This window comes from Monodelphis domestica, chromosome 1, assembly GCF_027887165.1.
Source record: "Monodelphis domestica isolate mMonDom1 chromosome 1, mMonDom1.pri, whole genome shotgun sequence".
In the NCBI taxonomy this organism is placed as follows: domain Eukaryota; kingdom Metazoa; phylum Chordata; class Mammalia; order Didelphimorphia; family Didelphidae; genus Monodelphis; species Monodelphis domestica.
The window spans coordinates 209,375,503-209,401,484 of NC_077227.1; the positions used below are offsets into that span (position 1 = coordinate 209,375,503).

The 25,982-nt window shown below is 38.2% G+C and overlaps 1 protein-coding gene across 3 annotated transcripts in view; it reads right to left on the reverse strand.

The window, feature by feature from the left end:
- SLC30A4 (solute carrier family 30 member 4) overlaps positions 1-25,576 on the reverse strand; it is a 40,338-nt gene extending 14,762 nt beyond the window's left edge. The window contains exons 1-3 of one of the 3 annotated variants that reach the window (XM_007472499.2): positions 25,275-25,576; positions 23,525-24,047; positions 16,554-16,700 (exon numbers count right to left, since the gene is read on the reverse strand). In XM_007472499.2, coding sequence (XP_007472561.2) covers positions 16,554-16,700; positions 23,525-23,912 — 535 coding nt within the window. In that variant the 5' untranslated portion in view covers positions 23,913-24,047; positions 25,275-25,576. Of the gene's footprint in view, positions 1-16,553; positions 16,701-23,524; positions 24,048-24,509 lie in introns of all 3 variants that reach the window. The other 2 variants (XM_001367755.4, XM_056810393.1) reach the window with 2 other exon arrangements.
- Positions 25,577-25,982: the final 406 nt, after the last annotated feature.

Here is a 25,982-nt window from a genome sequence, read left to right on the forward strand (position 1 = left end):
TCCTGAAAGACTCTTCTTCCATTTGATTTCTCCAACTATCAAAATGTTTCTCCTCATAGTTAAACTTCAGTTGTTTTGAAATTATTGTTCTGGAGATCTTTGGATGGATGGAAGACTATTCTTTTGTTGTTGAGGGCTCAAGAAATGCTGCTTTGTCATCAAAGATACTCCCCAGGATACTGTGAGCAATCTTTTTCAAGGTACTGTGCTAAGCACTAGGGGCTAGAAAATTTAAAAAAAGGAAAAAAAAGTTAAAAAGAAAAAGAAAGAAAACAGTTCCTGCTCATCAGGAGCTTACTTTTAAGCAGCTAGTATACAAAGGAAAGAGCATTCAAGCTAGAGTAAGGAAGACCCAAGTTCAAATCCAGCCTCAGATACTCTCCAAGTTGTGTGACCCAGGGGATATCAGTTAATACTTGAAGTAGGAACTGAAAATATCCTCATTTTACGGATGAGGTAAAGTGACTTAATCACATGATGAAATAGAAAATGGTGGTGGTGGACTGGCAAGTCCAAAGTCTTTTTCAACCAACCTATGCCAAATTTCTAAGGAGTCCTAGTTTTATCATTTGGTAATTCAGGGGGTGCTAACAGAGCAACCACATTCCGTTTGCATGGATTATTAAGAAAGCCTTGTGTGCCCCACAATCTCATGACCTGGAATAAGAATGGAGAGATGTTGCTGCTCTGGCATTTTTATTCTAAAATATATTATCTTTTGAAACTTCCAAACACTGTACTGAGAGATTCCAAAGAAATTCTTTAAAAGATAACAAGAATACTATGTTCTAGAAAACAAGACTCCCATTCAAGATTAGACACTTCCTACATAAATAAAGGGGTTTAAGTCGTAAAAAGAAATTCAGTTTTTGCCAGAACAGATGATTTGTTTCCTAATATTTTAATACTAAGTTTAATTTGAAAGAACCACAAATATAGCAAGGTAATTGAGTTCATCTCTTCAGAATGGATAAATTCCAGTGAAAATGTAGTTTGAAGTTTAAGAGGAAAAATGTTTTCAATCAACAGTCAAATTATGACCTGCTCAGAACTTTCATTCCAGCTCTGGGTTGGTCCCAGGTCACATAATCTACAATTAGGGTTACTAAGATAAAGGGAACACAGAAAGCCGGAATGAAAAGTAACATTTTTCATTTTCTAGAGGGGACACAAGTGAGTTTCATAATGTGAAACTTAGGAGATCTGTGCAATTTAATATTACCTCCATTAGTTCTTAAATAAGCCTTGAAAGGTCATGTTTCAATCTGAAGGGAAATTTTACTACAAAATTAAAAACTCTTGAAAGAGAAGTTTTTAATGGAAATGTTGGCAAGCCTCTTATCACAGTAATCCTATAAAGCTTTGCTACCATGCTCTATGCATTATTTGGTAGTCATTAAATTACTTATCCATGGCAAAACTACAGAGTGAAGGGAGGATTAAAATAAATTAAATCTAGGGTGTTTTCACACACAAATACTTGAAATATAAACAGATCTTCATAATTAAAGATAGAGCTAAGGTATGTTCTTCTCCCTACCCACCTTCCAAACAACAACAACATAAGCAGCAAGAAATATCAAATGTGGAAGAATTGTAGATGTTCAGAGAATTCAGAGTTCAAAAATAAGATTTGACAGATGAAAAGCTTTTCATGTACACTAAAAAAAGATTAACGAGAACACACACACTCCCACAGTAGCCATTTGAAAAGATTGCTGAGAGTATCCACTAAAATATCTGCATGACACATAGCACAGTGCCTGGCACATAGCAGGTACCTAACGATTTTTATTTCCCCCTTTCTCCCTCTGTGCTGAAATGCACAGGCTGAGAGGGAGGGCTTACCAAACAGCCCTTGGCTAGCAGAACTACCAGCCCTGGCCTGCTCAGTCCCTGTCTGGGGAAGGCTCTGATTTTATCTCTCCCTAGACCAAAGACTTTCCGCCCACCTACCCACCAAATAAAGTTCAAACTTCTTAGTGAAGGGAAACTAAAAACAATTTTTGAGTAGTGACCACAGGGTGAGACATCTCCCCCCACTTTTTTTTTTTTGGCCAAGCTGAATTATTCAATTAATTACAATTATTAACTGCTCTAAAAAAAACTACAGCCACAACACAGGAAAGTATTGGCAATCCTGTGGGTAGTTAGGTACTAATGATCTAGGAGTTCATGCGTGTTAACTAATTAGGGTTTTTAAATCCTTACCTTCTGCTTTGGAATTAATACAAGCATCTGTTCCAAGACAGAAGAGCAGGAAGGCCTAGGCAATTGGGGTTCAGTGGTTTGCACAGGGCACACAGCTAGAAGTGTCTGAGGGTGGATTTGAACTGAGGTTCTCCAACTCTAGGCCTGGGCCTTGTTTTAATAAAATTAGGACTCTGGTCCTTAAGCAGGAAGTTTTCACTCTCAGTCTCTGGTGTTCTGCCAAGGAACTTCCATGCTGGGAGTGCCTCTGGAAAAGCCACATGAGAAGCTAGATTAGGCTTCTTTTTTCCCTCTATCTCTGTCTCTTCTAATTCTAATAAATAATTCTAATAAACTTTATTAAATTCGAATTCTAATAATTCTAATTGTAATAAACTATTAAAATCTAAGGATCAGAGTCCTAATTTTATTAAAACAGTCTCTATATCCTGAGCTTCATAATTAGGGTTTTTTTGTTTTGTTTTGTTTTTGCTAAAAGTCTTTGGACCAAGTCTCACTTTGGATTCAGTGGGCAACAATTAAGGGGTGGGCTGGCTGTATGCTAGAAATCAGCAGGTCCTCTTCTCTGTTGGCCCCAATCTACTCTGAAACCTTTTTCTGCTGGCCCATCTCTCTCAAGGACCTTGCCTCTTTCTGAAATGTATTTTAGTATTTATCACACAAGTCTTTTTTTTTTTCCTACAGGACTGTAAGATCTTTGAGAGCAGGGACTCCGTCTTATTCATCTCTTTACTCCACACAACAGGCATCAGATGTATATTCACCAAACGGAGCTTTATAAACAAATTCAGTTGAGATTATCTGTAAACATCAGTCTTCTAGGTTCCTAATACCACGTTGCTTGGCAACATCATTATAAATTCTCATTATCTAATCTCAAATGATGTCTCATCATCACATTCCTCTAGCAATTCTCTAAATTTTTTCTTACCTCAAGCACCTAATAGCTATCTTTTAGATTTAGGACTTTAGGGCAAAAAAAATCAAAGGCATCTCTTCTAATTTCCCTCATTTTCCATATTCCTTCAGGACATTAGTCCAGAAAGAAATGACTCTTCTTGACACGGCCCACCCACCTTCCTATGCCCTCGATCCTTATTTCCTCTGGGAATTTGCTCCATACCTCCTCACGAACTCCCCTCTGCCATTTTCCCTTTCAGTCTCTGCCTATCTATTGGCCCTGTCTCTGCTTCCTGAAAAATGTGATTAATTTTCTTTCTTTCTTAAGAAAGCCCACCATATCCTCAACCTATTCTTCTAAATGCTTTTCCTTGTCACGAAAAAATCCCAGAAAGAAATGTCCAATCTCATGTGCTCCATTTGTTTCTCAGTCCCTTGGATTTAGCCTCTGACTCCCTCATTTGACTGAAACTGCTCATTCTGGGGGTAACCAGTGATCTCTAATCTGGATGGTCTTTTCTTGGTTCTTATTGTATTTTAACACCTGCAATTTCTGATATTGCTGGCTACTGTTCCCACCACCACCACCACCACTACTACCACCACTTTTTTTAAACCCTTACCTTCCATCTTGGAATCAATACTGTATATTGGTTCCAAGGCAGAAGAGTGGTAAGGGATAGGCAATGGGGGTTAAGTGATTTGCCCAGGGTCACACAGCTGGGAAGTGTCTGAGGCCAAATTTGAACCCAGGACCTCCTGTCTCTAGGTCTGACTCTCAATCCACTGAGCTACCCAGCTGCCCCCTGTTCCCCCTTATATATGCTCACCATTCTCCTTTTTGAATCTACCCGTCAGCCTATTCACTTGGGTCTCTTTAAAGGCTATGCTGTTCTCTTTCTTCCTCTTTCCTCAAATTTTTTTAACCTGAGGTCCATGAATGTATTTTTAAAAATATTTTGTAACTGTATTTCTTTTTATTATTTTATCAAACCTTTTTTTATTATTCATTGTTCAATTATTTTAGTTTTAATTATTTCTATTTTGTTATATTTATTTCATATTATATATTTGTCATTAATGGTTAAATTATTTTATTTTTAATTATTCATATTGTACCTGCTATGTGCCAGGCACTGTACTACATGCTATACAGATATTACCTGTAATTGTATATTATGTATGTATATAACATTATGTATTTACATTCATATAATATATATGATCTTTATATAGTTTATAATTTATTTATTATAGTAATAGAAATATTACATATCATATAAAGCACATATATAACATATATTTATGTTATTTTACATTTAATATATTTAAACTTTATATTAATTTTCTATTTTATTCTATCATTGAGTTATGCATATTGTTAAATTATTAAAATTTATTCTTTTATTCAACTTTTACCTTCCTTCTTAGAATAGATACTAAGTATTGCTTCCAAGACACAAGAGTGGTAGGAGATGATTTGGGTTAAGTGATTTGCCCAGGGTCAGACAGCTAGAAATTGTCTGAGGCTATATTTGAACCCAGGACCTCTTGTTTCCAAGCCTGGTGCTCTGGACTGGGCAATTTAACATTCCTCCTGTAACTATATTTCTTTTTTCCTTGCTCTTTTTAACTTTCAACATTTTTTTTCAATTACATCTAAAAATAATTTCTGATAATTGTTGTCTGATATTCTGTAACTCAGATTCCTTCTCTGACTCTCTTTATCCCCCTCCTCAAGGCTGCAAAAATAGTCTGGTATAGGTTATATCAGTGCTTTCATGCAATAGATGTTTCCATATTCCCCATGACAGGACAAAAGATACATATCTCACACACAATAAAAACTCAAGAATGAAATAAAGGGGAAGGTGGCATGCTCTGCTCTGCAATTACACTCTTAACAATTCTGAATTCTTTGCCTGTTAAGCACTTTTTATCATGAATCCCTTAGGGTTATCTTGGAACCTTGTTTTGCTGATAATAGTTTAGTCTTTCACAGTTGATCCTCATACAATATTTCTGCTCCATATATTTTGATACAATTGGTTTCCTTCGCAATCCTATGCATTTTGTTCTGTGCATCTGTAAATGGATATTCCAAAACTGCTAAAATGATCAGTGACCCCCAAAAGATCAAGAACCCATGCTCCAGATTCTCTCTTATCTACTCTAGGCGTTGTGGGTAGAATGCTGGATCTGGAATCAGGAAGACTTGGATTCCCGAGTTCAAATCTGGCCTCAGACACTAGCTAGGTATGTGATTCTAGGCAATCTCCTATTTGCAAAAGCTGGAGAAGGAAATGGCACACCGCTCTGATTTCTTTGCCAAGAACAGCCCAATTTTGGCCATGAAGAATTGGACACAACTTGCATGAAGTCAAATTACTGTCAAGTAGATGAATCTAGACCTAATTTCTCTTCCAAGCCAAAACTGCAAGCTAATCATTTCCCTTTGGATGTATCACTGACATCTCAACTCAGGACACTCAAAGGAGAAATCATCTTCCCTCTGAAGCTTATGTGTCTTTTAAAAGCATCCCTATTTCAGTTAAGGGTACCTATAGGAACTTATGCAGAGAGAAGTGAGCAGAACCAGAACACTGTGCACAGGAATAACACTACTGTAAAGATAATCAACATGCAAGACTTATTCTTATCAAGACAAGAGATCTAAGACCATTCCAAAGGACCTGTGACAAAAAAATCCCTATTTACCTCCAGAGAGAGATGGTGAATGTGATTGAAGACTGAAGCATACTTTAAACCCAAAAAAATTTTGGGGTTTTTTTTTTTGGGTGTGCTTTCTTTTGCAACAAGGCAAATATGGAAATAGGTTTTGCATGATTTCACATGCATAACTGATATAATTGCTTGTTTTCTCAAGGGGTAAAGGAGGGAACCTGGACTCAAAATTTTTTTAAATGTATGTTAAACTTTTTTTTTTTACTTGTAATTAGAAAATGTTTAACAAAATAAAAATATATTTAAAAAAATAAAAAAGGATAGCACCTGTGCCTGACTGTTGAGAAGACTCTTAGGAGGGATATATATTCTCCATATTCTGAAAGTCCACACTTGTAATCACTGTATTGTCATCAAGCAGTGTTTACTCTTTAATTTCTTTTTTATTCCCACTACAAATGTTTTAAATATCATTGGAAAACATACTTAAAAACAAACAAGCAAAATTACTTATCACCCACAGAATCAAAACAACAAAAAAACTGATTTAGGAACTTAAAGAAGGGTTGAATACAAGATATCCCAAAAGTTTTAGTAAAGTTTTAAGTTATTCAAGATCAAACCCTATATTTTTAAAAGATAGATTTATGTAAGGAAATGCAGAAACCAGATGGGGGGAAATAATGGAGAAAATCTGGGCAAAGACGAAGAGCAGCAAATGTAAGAAAATTATAAAGATCAAGCAAGACTTGAATGAAGACATGAAAAGGCACCCTCACAATCTAAACCTTGGAGGTGGCAGGTCCACAGGTGTTACACATCACACATATTTTTGGCCTTTTCTTATGTATGCATCCGTTGTGCTGTTTTTTTCTCTCTATAAAAAATACAATATGTCATATGGGATGGTTCTCTGGGAAGGCTATACAGGTAGTAAATAGGAGACTCAGGAATCCAACTGAGGTCCTCCAACTCCAAATCCAGCCTTCTTCCCCCTGCACCATACTCTGAATCCTGTCATTGGGGTACAATATACCAAATTTGCCAAAATTGACAAAATATAAGAGATAAGTGAGTTTGAGGAGTAGATCACAAGCCTGGCATGAGGCTGACTTCAATTACTATGTGCCAAGCATACAAAGATGCTAGATATACAAATCCTGATGAAACACTCTGCAAAAGGCAGATAGGCTAATAATTATCTGATTTGCTTTATTTTTTAAATTTTATTTTATCTCCCCCCAACAATAAATGTAAAAACAGTTTTCAATATTCTAAAAAGAATTTTGAGTCTCAATTTCTCTCTCTCCTTCCTCTCACCCCTGAGATAGTAAACAGGCTTATACAGATTTTACATGTGTAATTATGTAAAATATTTTTCCTTATCAAGTCCTTTTGTGGTAGGAGACATGAAAAAAAAAATTAAGAAAGAAAGTGAAAAAAATGTTGCTTTGGTCTGGATTCAGACTCCAACAGTTCCTTTCTTGGAAGCTAATGGTATTTTTTATCAGGAGTCCTTTGGGATTGTTTTGGGTCACTGTATTGCTGAAAATAGTTAAGTCATTCACAATTGCCCATTGGACAGTATTCCTGTCACTGTGTACAATGTTCTCCTGGTTCTTATTTGCTTTAAAGATAACTTCCTGCTTCCAAAGAAAAGAGAAGCAAGAGAAAACAAATTTCTGTTCCTAATCTGATTTTCAGCAATGAACAGGAACTAGGAACTGGGACCTGGGATGGGCAGGAAGAGAAGCTGAGAGAGAAGCGACCCCTCTCTCTGAGAGTCCATCCCTGGGAAGGAAGAAGAGAGCCAGGCACCATCTGATCCACCCCCTAGATGTTAAAGGAACAGATTTCAAGTTATACAGTGAAAGGAGAGGTAGGATGGCACAGAATGAAACTCTACAGAGGAAGTCAGCCAAAAAGAGTTGGAAAGCTCTCAAGAATAAAATTCTGAAGTCAAAAAGAGGAACAATTTCAGAGTGAAGGAATCTAAAGCAGGAGCATCCAAGTTTTTCTGACCAGGTACCTCCCCCCCCATCCCTAACAGATTTTTAGCTTGCATCCCCCTCCAGGACATATTTACTTATTTGTAAATTATACACATGCACAATGATTTTAATAATTATGTACATTATAAAACATTACAAAATTGACATTCTAAAAAGATGATCTTGTTGGAAGTTACAACAGGGTGAGTTTTACATCTTTCGGTTCCCTGAGAGGTCTGGCACCACTTGGGGTCAGACCACACTCCCTTTGGAAAAAAGCAGTTGGACCTCTGGACCAAAGAGACAAATGCAGATGCCCAAAGAACTCACTGACAATTTGGATATTAAAAAACAAACCAAAAGAAAGGTGTTACTGAGATGGAAGCAAGGTCAAGTAACAGAGGCTGAATGCAAAATTTCAGCATAATCTATTAAATACTATCAAAAGTATTAAAGCTTGGAATGAGGTGAGGCTTACAGGGAAAGGTACACAGCTAATACTGGGGGTGAGGCTTGAATCCCAGTCTTCTTGGCTCCAAGATCAGCTCTTTATCCATAATGCCATACTGCTAATAGCATTTACCATTTCACTCAACATATAACTTTATGTTACCATTTATCCCTCATCTCCAAAGTCCTTTAGATCATTTCATCTGATCCTTTCTTTCAAGAAGCAGGTGCCCATTTTACAGATGAGAAAAGCCAAGCCTAGAGGTGGGAGGTCCTAGGTTCGAATCCGGCTTCAGCCACTTCCCAGCTGTGTGAACCTGGGCAAGTCACTTGACCCCCATTGCCTAGCCCTTACCACTCTTCTGCCTTGGAGCCAATACACAGTATATATATATATACATATATATACATATACATATACGTATATATACATATACATATACATATATATAATATACAGTATATATATAAGGGTTTAAAAAAAAGAAATAACTTGACTGGCAGAGGTTATGTGTAAGAGTCCAAGGTGAAACTGAACTGTCGTCTTGATTTTTAGTCTCATAATATCTACTTGTTGCAATATATTCCAACATAATGGAGTGCTATTTTATCCTAAAGACTTATTATACTTATTATTATGATGTCCCTTAAACCACCTGCCCCTTTTAATTTTATTTTTTTAAAAACCCTTAACTTCTGTCTTAGAATTGATATTCTTAGCTGTGTGACCTTGGGCAAGTCACTTAACCCCCACAGCCTAGCCCTTACCTCTCTTCTGCTTTGGAACCAATACAAAGTATTGCTTCTAAGACAGAAGGTAAGGGTTAAAAAAAAAAAAAGAATTGTTATTAAGGTCTAGGAAATTGGGATTAAGTGACTTGACCAGGTTTGCAACTATTAAGTACCTGAGGCCAAATTTGAACCCAGATCCTCCTGGCTCTCTAACCACTGTACTGCTAAGCTGCCCCTACCTCTCCCTTTTCAAAAACTCTGAATATTTTTCACTTAAAAGGCTTCTTTTTTTTTTTGAACCCTTACCTTCTGTCTTGGAGTCAATACTGTGTATTGGCTCCAAGGCAGAAGAGTGGTAAGGGCTAGGCAAGGGGGGTCAAATGACTTGCCCAAGGTCACACGACTGGGAAGTGTCTGAGGCCATATTTGAACCTAGGACTTCCCATCTCTAGGCCTGGCTCTTAATCCACTGAGCTACCCAGCTGCCCCCAAGGCTTCTTTTTAAGGACCTTTTTTAACATAATTCTACATGACCTAAATGTTATCAATCACAAAGCAGGGACCAAATAAGTATGGTCTATAGGATCATAGCCTTATCTCTCCGGGAAGGAATCCCTAAAGGAAAGCTCATTTGAAGCCCAGAATTTTATTAATAAAAAGAAAATCTTTGCTTTGTCCCTACTTTAATTTATCCATACTCCCAATGTATGTGGTTCTCTTACTTTAATTGGCTTTCTTTCATGCCATTTTCTCATAAGAAATGATAAATCTATGTAGGTTACACCATCAATCTGTATTTGGAATGTTCTGTTTAAATGGAATTTCTTTCTTCCTTTGCTTCTCTCTATTCCCCCCCCCCCCAATAATCTTCTATTCGATTACGTTCTTTTAACTTTTCACTTTTTAAAGAAAAGGAGGCACTTGACTCTAGAGAAACTAGCCAACACAATAATCGGTTTCATCAGGGTTGTATGTACTATGAATAAAAATGTTGTCTGGAAGGAGAAATCTACTGTGTGGGAGCAAACTAAATATTTCTTGGATACTTAAAAACAGGATGTTCTGAGGCAGCAAGGTGGAGCCTTTCTAGCAGGAGGACCTAGGTTTTACAGAATTGGGAAAAAAAGAACAAAATTCATCTGGAAGAACAAAAGATCAAGACTATCAAGGGAACCAATGAGAAAAAAGTGAAGGATGGGGGCTTATCAGTACCAGATCTTAAAATGTACTATAAACAGTGGTCATCAAAACAATATGGTATTGGTTAAGAGACAGAGGGGAGATCAGTGGAAAAGATGAGGGGTTAATGATCTCAGCAAGTTGGATAAACCTAAAGATCCCAGCTTTGGAGATAAGAACTCACAATTTGGCAAAAACTATTGGGAAAATTGGAAAAGGATATGACAAAAATTAGGTTTAGATCAAAATCTCACACCCAGACCAAGATAAGGTCAAAATGGGCATATGATTTAAACATAAAGAATGATATTATAAGTAAATTAGAGGATCTTGAAATAGTCTACCTGTCAGATCTATGGAGAATGGAAGAATTATGACCAAATGAGATAAAGAACATTACAAGATATAAAATGAATCATTTTGATTATATTAAATTAAAAAGCTTTTGTTCAAACAAAACCAAAGCAACCAAGATTAGAAGGGAAGCAACAAACTGGGGGAAAGTTTTATAACAAATTTTTCTGAAAAAGGCCTAATTTCTCAAATATATAAGGAAATAAACCAAATTTATAAGAGAATACAAGTCATTCCCCAACTGATAAATGGTCAAAGGATATGAATAGGCAGTTTTCAGATGAAGAACTCAATGCTATCCATAATCACATGAAAAAAATATTGCAAATCCTTTCTGATTAGAGAAATGTGAATTAAAACAACTCTGAGATATCACCTCACACTGAGCAGATTGACCGATATGGGTGTAAAGGAAAATAATAAATGTTGGAGGGAATGTGGCAAAATTGGGACATCAATGGATTGCTGGTGGAGTTTTAAACTAATCCAACCATTCTGGAGGGCAATTTGGAATTATGCCCAAAGGGCATACCATTGCTGGAACTTTATCCCAAAGAGATAACAACAAAAAAAAGGGAAAGGACCTGTTTTGTATAAAAATATTTATAGCTGCCCTTTTTGTGGTGACAAAGGGTTGGAAATTAAAGGATGTCCTTCAAATGGGGAATGGCTGAATAAATTGTGGTGTATGATGGTTGTGCCCTTTGAAATGATACGCAAGATAATTTTAGAAAAAGCTGGAAAGACCTACATGAACTGATGCAGAATGAAATAAGTAGAACATTATACAAGGGTAACTGCAATATTGTCAGATGGTCAAATGTGCCAGACTTTGCTCCTAACAGCAATAGAAAGATCTAGGACAATCCTGAGGGATTTAGGAAAAGAATGTTATCCATCTCTAGATAAAGAGCTGTTGGAGTAAAAATGCAGATGAAAACATGATTTATCACTTGTTTATGTTTGGGTATATGCTTTGTGGTTTTAGTTTTATAAAATTATTCACTTACAAAAATGAATAATATGAAAATGTTTTGCTTGATATTGATAATACATGTATAACCCAAAATGAATTGTGTCAACTCTGGGAGAGAGGAAGGAAGAAGGAAGGAAGACAACATGAAACATATAACTTTGGAAAACTCATATGGAAATTGGTTATTCAAATAAAAGAAAGAAAAAAAAGAGGACCCAGGTTCAGATTTGTTCTCAAACGCTTTCTAGCAGTGTGAACCTGGGCAAGTCACTTTACCCCAATTGCTTGGCTCTTGCCACTCTTCTGACTTATGAAATGATCCTTGATATCAAAGAAAGTAAGGGTTAAAAAAAAAAGGATATTAGGGGCTGATGAAAGTCTCCAAACAAGAGATGTGGGACTCTTTATCTTTTCAAATTTATGCAGAAACTTTGAGAAACCATTTGAGATTGAGATCTTTCCTTATGGAGTCCATAGTCTGCTGGGACTTGCCAGGCATTCAAGGAGCCAAGAATTTCTTGGGGTAATCATGCCTGGGGGAACATCAGTTTAGGGAACTCTGTCCCCAGGTTAACAGTAGGACATTTGCAAGGTTGTGAAGTGCTCTCTGTTGAGCCAAAGCAACCTTCTTTTTTAAATGAGAAAAGAGATCTAAAAAGTGATTTGCCAGACCACATAAACTAGCTTGGGGCAGAGCTGAGTCTATTTCCAGCACAATTCTGGATAATGAGGAAAGGATAAATCTAATATTATTTGGTGGAAGGATTAGCTTGTTTTTGAGATGTAATTTTTTTTTCTTTTGTGTACATGCCCTATAAACCTGCTCCTGAGGAAAATGCAAAGTTGTTAATGGGTTAAAAGAAAGAATATTGACTGTGCCATTAGAAAGGATGAGCAGGCTAATAATAAAAAAAAAACCTGGGAAGAACTACAGAGGAAAATGAAGAGTGAAATGACTAGAACAACAAAAAAAGCAAAAACAACAACAACAACAACAAAACCATACATGGCTATAGATTTAATACTTGAAGAATAAATTGTGAATGTTACTTCCAGCAAGTGAACTGAAAGGTGAAAACATGAAAGACATAATTTGTATGAAGATATCTGTCAGATGTGGGAAAGGCTAGGATAAATTCTATTAATTAAAAAAAAAAGTTTGTGGAGTTCTCAAAGCCTCTGTCTCTACACTGTACATTCTTTTTTAAGAAGGAAACTTAATTAAGCTGCCTTTCAATTGTATTATCTTAAGAATCCCTTTAGTTTCATGTCTTATAACTGTGATTTGTAGTAAGAATATAGTCTCTGACAAGAGTCTATGTATGTAATCTGATTATTAAGAATATAGTCCAAGGATAATACCCGAGTAATAATCTCAAATATGTATGTTGTTATAGTAATTTTAAGAGTTTTATCATATTTATCATTAGTGAGTTACTATGTTTTAAAATATTTTCATATGATTATTGATTTATGTGAATTTTAAAACTAATCCACCCTACTCAGACCGTAATTTAGAAGACTTGATTTAGCTACTTCCTGATTTGTAACAATGAAGATTCTTGGTCTAACAGAATCAGGTCTTGGGAACTCTACATTGCTCCACCCTACTTAGTTTAACAAGGTCAGGAATGTCTGCACCCATACTCAAGGATTAAGTATCTAAGAAGATGGCCTTCAACAGATATGTGCAGAAACAGCGGACCCCTGGGCTGTCCTAAGTCAAGCTAAGCTAACATTGGTTCAGATGAGATGCAGGAAAGTAACATAAAACCATCTATATAGGGCACGCCACTTGCTCTCTTCGCCCTCTTTTCCAGGAGAGGCTTCTCTGGCTGGCAGCATGCTAAGCATTCTAACATCTTGGCATGGTGGCAGCTATTTATGTGGGTTAGGGTGGTGAGTTTTCCCTTGAGCTAATTCAGGTTCAGGCATCTTCGCTGAGCCCTCTTGGAGCTCAGGCTGATTCCTTCCTCCTTTATTCTCCAAACCCTTACTTTCCTAGAGCCTCTAATATTCCCTTTGGCACTAGCCAGGCAGGAGAAATCCTACACCCTTTCCTTCTCCCTTCTTAATTTCCACTATATTATAATTAAATCACCATAAATTTCCAGCTGACTTGGGCATTTTTTTTTATTTGGGATATCCATGGTGACCAAATAATTAATATAGTTTAGGTCACAATGCTAAAAATTATCCTTTACATTTATTAGATGTTATTGATTATATTTTATCATATATGATTATAACATTTATGTTACATATATTATTAATTATAACTTTGCTTTCTTCACCTGAAAACTGCTCATTCATATCCTCTGACCATTTGTCAATTGGGGAATGGCTTATATTCTTATAAATTTGACATAATTCTCTATATATTTGAGAAATGAGACCTTTAACAGAGGAATTTATAAAAAATCCTCTCCTTCCCCACCCCCCTTTGTCATTTCCTTTCTAATCCTGGTTACATTGGTTTTCTTTGTACAAAAACATTTAAATTTAGTATAGTCAAAAGTATTCATTTTAAAATGCTCTCTATCTCTTGTTTGGTCATAAATTCTTCCCTTCAGTGTGTTACTACATGAATCCTAAGTGTGTAAATCTATTTTATAATGTACTGTGAAATTTAGATTACTCCTACTTAGATCTTGTTTTATGGATAAAATGAAATTGTAATCTCCTGATTGAACAATGAAGGTACTTAGTTCTTACTTTATAGTGAAGCTAGAACTTTAAGCTAAGTCTATTTTAAGATCTTAATACAAAAAGGTGTTAAGTAACTATAAAGGGTAAGTTAACTAATGTAAAGGATAATTTTAGCGTTGTGACCTAAATTATATTAATTGTTGGTCGCCATGGATATACCAAATAATAAAATAAAAATACCCAAGTCAGTCTGAAATTTTATGGTGATTTAATTAATATAGTGGAAAGAAATTAAAAAGAAGGGAGAAGGAAAGGGTGTAGGATTTTCTGCCGCCAGGCTTGTACCGGGTGGGAAGATTAGGGGATCTAGAAAGTAAGGGTTTGGAGTGTGAAAGAGGAAGGAATCAGCCTGAGCTCCAAGAGGGCTCAGCGAAGATGCCTGAACCTGAATTAGCTCAAGGGAAAACTCACCACCCTAACCCACACAAATAGCTGCCACCATGCCAAGATGTTAGAATGCTTAGCATGCTGCCAGCCAGAGACACCTCTCCTGGAAAAGAGGGCGAAGAGAGCAAGTGACGTGCCCTATATAGATGGTTTTATGTTACTTTCCTGCATCTCATCTGAACCAATGTTAGCTTAGCTTGACTTAGGACAGCCCAGGGGTCCACTGTTTCTGCACATGTCTGTTGAAGGCCATTTTCTCAGATAATTAAATCTTTGAGTATGGTACAGACATTCCTGACCTTGTTAAACTAAGTAGGGTGGAGCAATGTAGAGTTCCCAAGACTTGATTCTGTTAGACCAAGAATCTTCATTGTTACAAATCAGGAAGTAGCTAAATCAAGTCTTCTAAATTACGGTCTGAGTAGGGTGGATTAGTTTTAAAATTCACACTAACAAAAGGTGAACTTAACAAAGAAGTGTTAAGTAACTCAAAAAGATATAATCTAATGAAAAAAGATGAGAACTAAAGAATGGGCAGTCCTGGAGAAAAAGCCTCTGATATGATTAGTAGATGTGAAAATTTAGAGGAGGAGAAACAAGAGTAAAAGGTCTATATATTTTGTGTCACTTCCTCTCTCCGGTACTTTTGGCAGGGGAGAGGTGGCTGGTGGCAGCATGCTGGGCCTTTAGGAATCTTGGTGTGGCTACAGCTATTGTCTGGTTTGGTGGTGAGTTTCTGGCTGAATTTTTCTCCTTTACTTTCCAACTTTATCCTCTTAGAAGTCTCTAGTCTTCTTAAGAGACCTAGTGGCAGAGATCTTGAACTCCCCTGGCACAGGCCAGGCGGAAGAAATCCTATACTATCTTCCCTCTTTCTCCTTAAATTCTTTCCCCTATATTAATTAAAATTAGCATAAATTTCCAGACTGACTTAGGTATTTTATTTGGGATTTTTCCCCTGGTAACCAATTAATTTAAATTTTAAGTCACAGCCCTAAAATTATTGACAGTCCTTTATATCAAATTAATTCATGTAAGGAGCTGCAGGGGCCAGGAGATCCCCCCCAAAGGTGATGGAGGCTCAGAGGTCTCAGACGGTTTGTGGGGGGTCAGGATGTTCCATGTCACAGTGACCTATAAAGAAGGCCAGGTCAAAAGTGCTCTGCCCTGTCCACAGCCCAAACGTCATTATTCGTCTTCACCCCAACTTCCCAAGTTCCTCCTTCTGCCTTTAAAAACCTGCCCATGTCCATGGTCATCTTCTTGGGCTTGTCACTGGGGGGAACCCTGCAGACCTCTGGCCCTGGGACTTCTGTCACAAAAGCCAGACAGTAAATCTACAGTACAAAATAAAAATATGATTTTCATTTTCGAAACAAATCAGTGGCCAAAAGTGCCATATTTGCAGTATGTACTTGCAGGAAATACTTTTATACTAATATTATACGTTTCTTTAAGGTTTACAAAGTGCTTCCTGTTTAGAGATTAGACTTCTAAAATGGGTTTCTCTGTGAGTTATTAAAATCTCTTAATAACTCAGAGAATCCAAAGTGTTAGGAAATAGTGTGTTTTGATGCACTTGGGTTTTAGCTGAAAAAAAAATCTATTTCTACCCATCACTGAAATATTAAATTAGTGTATTTTCTAGCCTTATTAAGAAGAGTATACTAAAGACAACCAAGACTTTCTTTGATAATCAAACATTTCATCATGTTCTAGGATCACTACAAAGAATAATAATCTCTGCAGGATTATATAGAGAAGACACAAAAGATTTAGTCAAGATAAGCTTCATGACAAATTCAAGGAAGCCACTTTTATAACAACAATGGAATACTTTTTATCTGACTGTTAATATATGCCTCTCATAAGAACAGTTCTGCAAAATTTCATTGGAGAGTTTGGGTTCATCAGATTCCAGTTAATCAAATTATGCTGAAGACACATATAAATGGAGAGCAGCCCCCAAATTCACCTACCTAAACGATGAAATCCGAAGGTGAATCTTTTGGTCGGAGATTTTGCAGAGAGCCACAATGCCAGCAGGGTAAGTATGATCGCACTGAGGTCGGTTAACATGTGGAGTGCATCCGTCATGATTGCTAGACTATTTGCGATATAGCCACCTTAAGATGAAGGGGAAACAAAATAAATTGAATAAGTCAGCAAACTAGAAAGTCTAAACTTTGCTAAGCCTAAACTTTGCTAAGGTTTTCTGATGTTCTCCTTAAGGCTCCAGGGCAAGGACTGACTCATCTCTTTGTCACTCCAACATGGTGCCTCATACAGGTTTCTTGTTCAGTTGTTTTTCAGGCCTGTCCGATGCTTCAGGACCCCTTTTTGGGGTTTTCTTGGCAAAGATACTAAAGTGGTTGCCATTTCCTTCTCTGGTTTATTTTACAGTTGAGGAAATGGAAGCAGAGTTTAGTGACTGCTCAGGGTCACACAGCTAGGAATAAGTGTCTTGAAGCCCAAAACAAAACAAAACTCTTGGTCTTCCTGATTTCAGGCCTGGCATTCTCTCCACCGTGCCACCTAGCTGCCTTGGATTTAGTATGCATTTATAAATGCTTGTTCTACTGAAGATAAATGTCCCTTTTAGGTGAGAGTCTCTTTTCTCTTCCTCATCTATAAAATACAAATTCCTTAAACCACAAAGTTCAAATGAACTGTCTACACATGACATCTAACAAGTGAAAGGATGTTATGCTGTATAGCAATGCCTTTCAACATCATATGGAAAATTATAAACTATTTAATACTATATTGGAGCAGCTAGGTAACTCTAGGGTTAGAGTGTCAGGCCTGGAGATAGGAGATCCTGGGTTCAAATCTGACCTCAGACACTTCCCAGCTGTGTGACCCTGGGCAAATCACTTAACCCCCATTGTCTAGCCCTTACCCCTCTTCTGTCTTGGAACCAATACAGAATATTGATTCTAAGATGGAAGGTAAGGGTTTAAAAACATACTTAATATTAAGTCTAAGACAGAAGGCAAGACATTTTTTTTTAAAAGAGAGAAAAGGAAAAAATGCTATATGATATTATGCTGACAATTGGTACCTACAATATTTTGAAATTTATTCTATAAAAATGACTAACTAGGGGGCCTAATTCCATGTATAATAACCAGGGATTAACTTTACAGAATTTTCAGCCCCCTTCAGTTTGGTTAAAGTTGGATTTTAGTTTTTAATTTTTTTTAATTGATGCCTTGTTTCTATCCTATTCATTTAGGAATGTATCCCTTTCCCCAAACTAGTGAATTTTCCCTTGAAACAAAGATTAAAATAGTTCAGCAAAACAATAAGGGCTCAGAGTATAATATTTGATACTCTATACCCATTGTCCCTTAGCTCTGGAATGAAGGGAAGAAAACCTGCACATTGTAAGCATTAATTAATGCTTGACTGACTTTTCTCTAATGATAGCATAAGTGATTAAAAATACACTGCTTCAGTTTCAGTTTATTGTTTTTTCCATTTTCCTGGTTGTCATGATTGTGTATATAAACCTTCTTGGTCAGTTTATACATATTTTCCCATCTTTCTCAACATTCTTATCCTTTATTTCTTGATAGCACAGTAACACCCTATTATATCCATGTCTCACAATTGTTTGGCTCCCCCCTCCACACACACACACACACATTTTAGTTTCCACTTATTGGCTAATTCAAAAAGTGCTATAGAGAATCCTTCACAACACCTGGGAACCTTCTTTTTGTCTTTGGCTTCCTCAAGGGAGAGATATACAGCTTTGGGATGTCTGGAGTCAAAGGGTTCGGACTCTGCAGTCACTTTCTTAATGAAATTCCAAATTAGTTTCCAAAATGTTTAGACACACTTGCGCCTCTGCCAGCATTGTGTTAGTGTGCCAGCTTTCCCATAGCTACTCCAACTTGATAACAATGCTCACAGCTGTTTTGCAGAGGGGCAAGATGAAACAGTTTTTGGGTCCTTTTATGTGATTTTATTAATGCAGAGAACATCTGATGAAGAAACTATCAATATACAATAAGTATTTGTTCTGCAACCAGACTGAGAGTCACTTCCTTCACTGAGAAGGTAAGTGAATTGTCAAGTATAAGAGACAGTGTAGGTCAGAAGCAATACTTGGAATGCAGTTATAATGTGATGTCATATTATAATAGAATAACTATATATAACTACTATATGTACATATAAACTATATAAAAACTATACATAACTACTACATCTATACATAAACTATATAAAACTACATCTAACACATGTAACCACTATATGTATACATTAACTGTATATATAACATATATAATTACTATATACATAAATGATATAAAAACTACATCTAACACATGTAACCACTATATGTATATATGAACTATATATGTAAGCTATATAACATATAACTATTATATGTATATACTGACTATATATAACAAATGTAACCACTATTTGTAAATATGAACTCTATATAAACTCTATATAACATATAACTATTATATGTATACATAAACTATATATATGCATATATGAACTATATAGAAACAACATATAACATAAATAACAAATATATGGTAACTATATATAGCATGTATAACTAATATAATACAAAATTAATTTTTTAATCTGGGATGCTTTTTGGTATAGATATTTTAACCACTTGGTGTTGGTTATATTTAGACTTTTCATATATTTATTTATACAATGCTTTACATTTTGTGGAGCCCCTTACAAATATGACCTCATCCTATCCTCACAACAGCCCTGGAAGGTAGGTGCTGTTAATTATCTTTGTTTTACAGATGAAGAAACTGAACTGGACAAAACTCAAGTGACTTACTTAGAGATGTTGTTCAGTCATTTTTCTGTAGTGTCCAACTCTTGGTGACCCTGTGTGGGGTTTTCTTGGCAAGGGTACTGGAGTGGTTTGCCATTTACTTCTCTAATTCATTTTACAGATCAGGAAACTGAGGCAAATGGAGTTTAGGAACTAAGCCAGGGTCACACAGATAGTATGAGATTTAAATTTGAAATCAGATCTTCCTGAATTCAGAGCCACCATCCACTTCACTTCCATAAGGGTCTGACTCAAGAGTGGTGAGGGGAGGCACACTATGCAGACTTAAGTTGTTTTTGCTTACATTTTATATCATTATTGAATTGGAGCAGTCTTCCACATGAATGTTAACTTCATAATTCAGATTTCTTCTTGGCTCTTGGTCTTATTTTTGAAGTAATATAATTGGTCCAATTGTATACAGAAAACAACATTAAGGTTGCAGTGCCCTAGGATGTCAGGCCCTTTTCAGAGATAACCAATGCAAAGATTCCTTCCCCCTGCCATTGTGGTTGCCTGGGTCACAAAGGAAGAGGTGCAAAGGGAAAGCTTCTCAGGAAAGTTATTTTAATTTTTTTTTAACCTGACATTAATATTAAGCCAGTGTACTAAGCAGCCCTCTAGTTGATTCTACTGATCAGAAAAGCTTCTAAAGTTGGTAAATAAAGTAGAACCATTTGATCTTATTTTAAATCAGGATCCAAAAGAATCCTAGAGAAAGAGATCTCTGACACTATTAAAGGTCAATGGAAAGTTAAGTGTCTGGGCCAGATTTGAACTTGAGAAGATAATTTCTGGGCCCTTTCTTTATTCACTTTATCATCCATGATAAAGGAAGAAAACTCAGATAATACAAAAGACAATGCAAAAAATAATTTCTATTAGTTCTCATAATTTGAATATACATAGAAAATTGGTGAGAGAAGGATTCAAAGAGATATTCCCTTCTGAGCTCAATCCCAACAATCAGTTTAGCTCCACGGCTAGGGATCTGGGCTATTATTTTTTGGGGGCTGGTCTGAGTGGGAAAGAAGAGACACTGTAGATCGACAGCTATTTTCATTCAAAGTTTGAGTGTCTAAGAGTTTGCAAGGTAAAGTTCCTTTTTTCTACTCAGAGTATTTTTTTTAACCCCTTAACTTTGGTCTTAGGATCAATGTCAACTGTGTTTCCAAGGCAGAAGAGAGGTAAGGGCTAAGCAATGAAAGTTAAGTAATTTGCCCAAAGTCACACAGTGAGGAAATGCCTAAGGTTACATTTGAACCCAGGACCTCCCACATCCCAGGCTTGACTCTCTATCAGCTGAGCCACCTAGCTATCCCTACCCAAAGTACCTCTGAAAATATTCTGTATTATGTATCACTGATAAAGGTCAGATATCCAAAATATATAGGGAAACAACAAAAAAATGGATCATTCCCCAAAGGTCAAAAGATCTAAACAAATAATTCTCATAAGAATTGTGAACTATCAAAAACCATAAGAAAGACTGCTCCAAATCAATACAAATAGTAAAAATGAGATATAAATAAATCTTGAGGTTTACTCTACATCTGCCAAACTGGCAAAGATTTTAACCTATAGCAATAGTTAGTGCTATAGGGTCTGGGAAGAAAGACACAGATGATATGTTGTTGTTGGAACTATAAACTGATCTAACCATCCTGGAAAGTAATTTGGAATTATGCTTTAAAAAAAAAAAACCCTACTAAAATGTCTATAACCTTTGACCCAGAGGTCCCCCAGCTATGCATATACTCCAAGGAGATTAAAGTCACAAGGAAAGTACCTAGATATCACAAGATAATCATTTCAGCATTTTTGTGGTAGCAAAGAACTAGAAATAGGGTAGTTGTCCATTGACTGACAAGTGACTACATCGACACTGTGGGATGTTACTGTGCAATGAGAACATAGATGGGAAGAATTCAAAGAAATGATCCATGATCATAAGAGAAAAAAATTAGAAAATATAAGAAGTGTATATATATGTATATATATATATCATTTATATTTCTTCTCATAATTCAAAGAAAATTGGTGAAAGAAGTTTTCCAAGAAATAATGCCTTCTGAGATCAATCTCAACTAGGGGAAAACATGATTTGATGCATAATTAAAATGGATAAGATAAATGTAGAGAAATATAGTTAGACTTCTAGAACCTGATGTAGGAGAGAACCAGATCCACACAGTGACTGAAATGTAAACAGAAAGAATAATAAAATGCAAAGAAACACAGACATCAGAGAAGGATTGAGAAATGGCATAATGGTATTCTTTGTAGGTGAGAAACTATGAATACAAAATATTGTATAGGTTATCTTTATAAAGACAAACTAGGGGTGGCACCTGGGTAACTCAGTGAATTGAAAACCAGGAGTAGAAACAGGAGGTCTTGGGTTCAAAGCTGGCCTCAGACACTTTCTATCTGTGTGATACTGGACAAGTCACGTAACACCCATTGCCTAGCCCTAACCTTGGAACCAATCCACAGCATTGATTCCAAGATGGAAGGTAAGGGTTTAAAAATAAACAAGAAAAAATAAAGACAACTGGGAGCTAACAGGATATACGTGGGAATTTTCAAAAGTAAACTACTGGTCAACTCACATTTTGAAACAAGGTAGCCTCATCACAGAACTAAAAGACAGTTGGGAAGTCATCCAAATTCATGCCTTGCCTTAGATCAGGAAGATTCTAAAATTCTCTTAGAAAGCTCTACTCCTATGTCAAAATAAAATGTTTGAGAAACTGTTATGAATTCTTTTGGTAAAGTAGTGCCTCACCAAAAAAAAAGTTGTTAAAAAATGAGTTGGTAGCCATTCCTTGGACTATGAACAAAACTCGCCTCCAAGCTTCTAATTAACTTATAGTCAAGTGTTTTAGAAGGGGAGTCATGGGAATTAAATAAATTGAAAAAAAAATACAGTATTATTAGGCGTTTATCATACACATCATGGTTCATGAGTGTAAAAATGAAGTATCTTTCCCCCTTAATACCATTTAGCAAAAACTGTATTGAAGGGACAGGACTTGACACACTACCTGGCACAAAGGCACTTAATAAATGCTTATTAACTGAATTGGCAGCAGCTACACCGAGTGGTTGTATAAAACAGGAGAACAAAATGCATAAAAATGAACTGAATGAACAAATACACTGTGTTACCTAACATTATCTTCTTGGTCTTTCTCCTAAAACAATGTGAGGTTTTTAAAACAGAAAGTTCATCAAAATAATGATTTTTCAAAAAATCCTTAAGAGTCCCTTCATGTAATTGTAATTGATTTCCTAGGGTAGCTAGGTGGCATAGTGGAGGCAAGAAGACTCGAGTTCAAACTCAGGTTCAGACACTAGCAGTGTGACCATAGGCAAGTCTGCCTGCCTCAGTTTCTTCATCTGTAAAATGGATATTTGTAAAAAAAAAAAGCTATATAAGACTACATAGATAGCTATTATTATGATTCTAAGAATATCAATCTCTTGGATGAATTCATCAGTCCATGCAGTTCTGGTGGTCTCCTGGACTCAAATAGTAAGAATTTGAAGATACTACTATAAATCAAGGTATAGTGGAAATATGAGTTCAAATTCCGGCTCTGCTTCTTCCTAGCTGTGGGAATGGATTAGATAATTTCTAAGCTCTAGACTAGAACTCTACCATTAATAAGTCAAACATTGGAAGTTAAAAATGAAGACTTTCTGTGACACTAATCCTTCTGCAGATTGTTTATTTGACAAGAGTCTTGCAATTTAGTCACAAAGATGAGGGTTTGAGAACTATTTACTGGTCTAAATATTGATCAGAATACAGAAATAAACTTTTAATTTCATCTTTAAACCAAAAAAAGAGAAGTGAAGAATACAATTCAGTTTTTAAAACTTCCAATCTTTTTCATTTAGTAGATGTGCTCTAAGGAAAATGTCCTCTGGAAATTTATGTTCCTCATTTTTTAGGCTCTTAAATTGGTTTGCACCTGGGGTCACACTGGTATCTTTGGTAATTTGCAAACTATCTCCCCTGGGGAAAAAAATGATTAAACTTCCAGTCAAGAGAATCTAACATTCTATACTGTCTGTCTGGGCTAGACATTAGGAGAAAAATCCAAGAAGGCAACTCACCCACAAGCTCCCCAATCATGAAGAGCAGGTAAAGAACACCAGCTATAGTGAGCCTGGTTTTCACCTTCTTCAGTTTGAGCAACTCTCTCTGTTTCCGGCAGCTGTCACAAGGGTCTACTTTGAAACCCAGCTGGCTATTGGGCAAAGGTAAGTCCTGATCCAGTAAGGAATCATCATCTGCCTGGAAGGCCAAGTGGGTTCCATTAATAGTTTCTGGGGTCTCCAGGCCATCATCAGCAACTACAACTCGAAGTTTATTAAACCTGGGGAAATCCTCATCCCCTACTTCGTCGGAGAAATCAAAGGCGCTGGTGTCATTTAGAAACGGAGGCGTATCATCTTTTTTCCACCAGGATTTGAGACGGTTCCATACATTGGCTCGGGCCATGGCTGAAGCAATGGCTGAGACCTGGGAACCTGACGGCTCTAGACCACACACTGCTTGGAGAAACTATAAATCGTCAACTTCCTTTCCCTGGAAACGGATTTCTAGGTAGAGCACAAGCGTTTGTTTCTTCCCATCCTATTAAAAAAAGAAGTAAAATAAAAACTAAATCTCGACTCCCTTTAGCTTTAGTTTAAATACACCAGCCGGGACTCAAGTTCTGAGTTAACCAGAGCTTAAGCCAGCCCTGCTCTTTGCTCAGCAGCGCGTGGGGCTTGGAAACTCAACAGAGCTAGGACGCGCGGAGGGCTGGGGGAGGGTGGGTAGAGACGGGACCAGAGCCCAGACAGCAGGCATAGGACACCCGCCCTTAATGGGACCAGAGTTTGGAGAGCAGGCGGAGGACACAGGCCCCCAGATGCGGCCAAAAGCGAGGGGTTCCTGACAGAACTAGAGCCTGGACATCAAGTATAGGGCACTGGCCCGAGACGGGTCAGGGCGTGGGACCCCCTCGCTTGGGATCAGAGCCCGAACAGAAGGCGCTGGCCCCGAAGAAGGGCTTCACTATAGCGCGCCAGGACGTCAGTGCCATCCACTCACCTGTACCTCGCTCGCCCGCTCTCCGGAAGGGAACCTAGAGTGCTGAGGCTGGAGCGTCTCCCTCACCCCAGCTCAAGGGGCCGAGCCCAAAGGCTACAACGACGGCTCGAGCCCCCATTACCCCCGTGGGTCCACCTTCCCCAGGGAGTCCCGTGTCCCAGCACCAGCGAAGTCAGTGCCAGATACCTGGGGCGCTGGCGCGGCAAGCCCTCCTGCCCGACGCCTGCTGGGGAGCCACCGCACAGGGGAGAACACATCTCCCCGGCCCGCCTCGGCCCGCTCCTCCGCCGCTGCTGCGCTCCGCCCCACTGCAGCAAGGTCAGCCTGGCGGTCCCGGATTCCTTTATCCGGCTCTGGGCCGGCGAAGCGCGGAAGGCAGATCTGGGAAGAACAGGGCGGAGGAAGGGGCAGTGGGCGAGTTGCACGTCGTTTCCCTTCGGGTCGTATCGCGCCGTTCTGGGCGCCGGCTACCCAGGACTGTCAGTTTTTGCTCTAGCGCAGCCTCCCAAATCTCGGGCGCCTCCAGAGCCTCTCGTGCCCCTGCGCTCCCAGGCGTCCCCACCCCCTACTCCTCTGCGCGGGGCAGCGCGCGTGCGCTAGAGCCGCCGAGGTAAAGCCGCACGAGAAAGGGAGGGGTCTGCACGGGAATAGGTCAGGGGACGGCGGGGCGGAGGCGGAGGGAGGGGGAGTAGGAGAAAGAGAGGGAGCCCTCTTCCTACGTCACCCGAGGAACGCGCGCTCCCGGTGGGGGCGAGAGCGCATTACCGAGCGCCTGCCTGACTGCTCTCAGGGTCACTAGCTCTAGGGTCTCGGAAGTCCAACCCTCTGTGTCCCAGTTCCTTGTAACTCCATCGCTACGACCGCGAAGCGAGGCCTTTTCCAAGCTCCTGCGCCCACTGGAAATGAAGCAGCACCAGCCAACCGGTCAGACCAGCCGGGCCGCCTGCTCCCAAAAGGAAGGAGAACGGTCGGTGTCTGCTGGGTCCCCGCGGCCAACTCCGTGGCAGCCAAAGATAGCGGCCTCTCGTGCAGTCTCTCTTCGTGCAACGTCTGGGCCAACCCCGGAGCTGCCAGGAGCCGGGGGGGGGGGGGGGGGGGGGGGAGGAGATCTGGGCTATCACGGTTCGGATTCCTGTGTAACGCAATATACAAACTGCCTGCATAGACAGAAGATTTAAACAGCATTTCTCTACCCGGAGGCCAGTAACAAAATAGACCTGGCGAATTGGCAAAATGTTGCCTAGTCAAACTGAGGGGGAGCATGGCTTTAGGGAGTCAGCAGTGCTTATCTACTGGTTTAGTTTTGTCTTCTTTTGCACAGCGCCCTGGAAACACACTTTAACAGTCGATTTTAAAATTTAAAGCAAAAGGCCACCGCCAGCCTCCAGAGCAGCCTCTCAGTTCAAACATGTTACCCTGGGTAAGTCAGTCAACTTTCCCAGGCCCTATTTTCTCGGTGTGTAAAACGAGGGC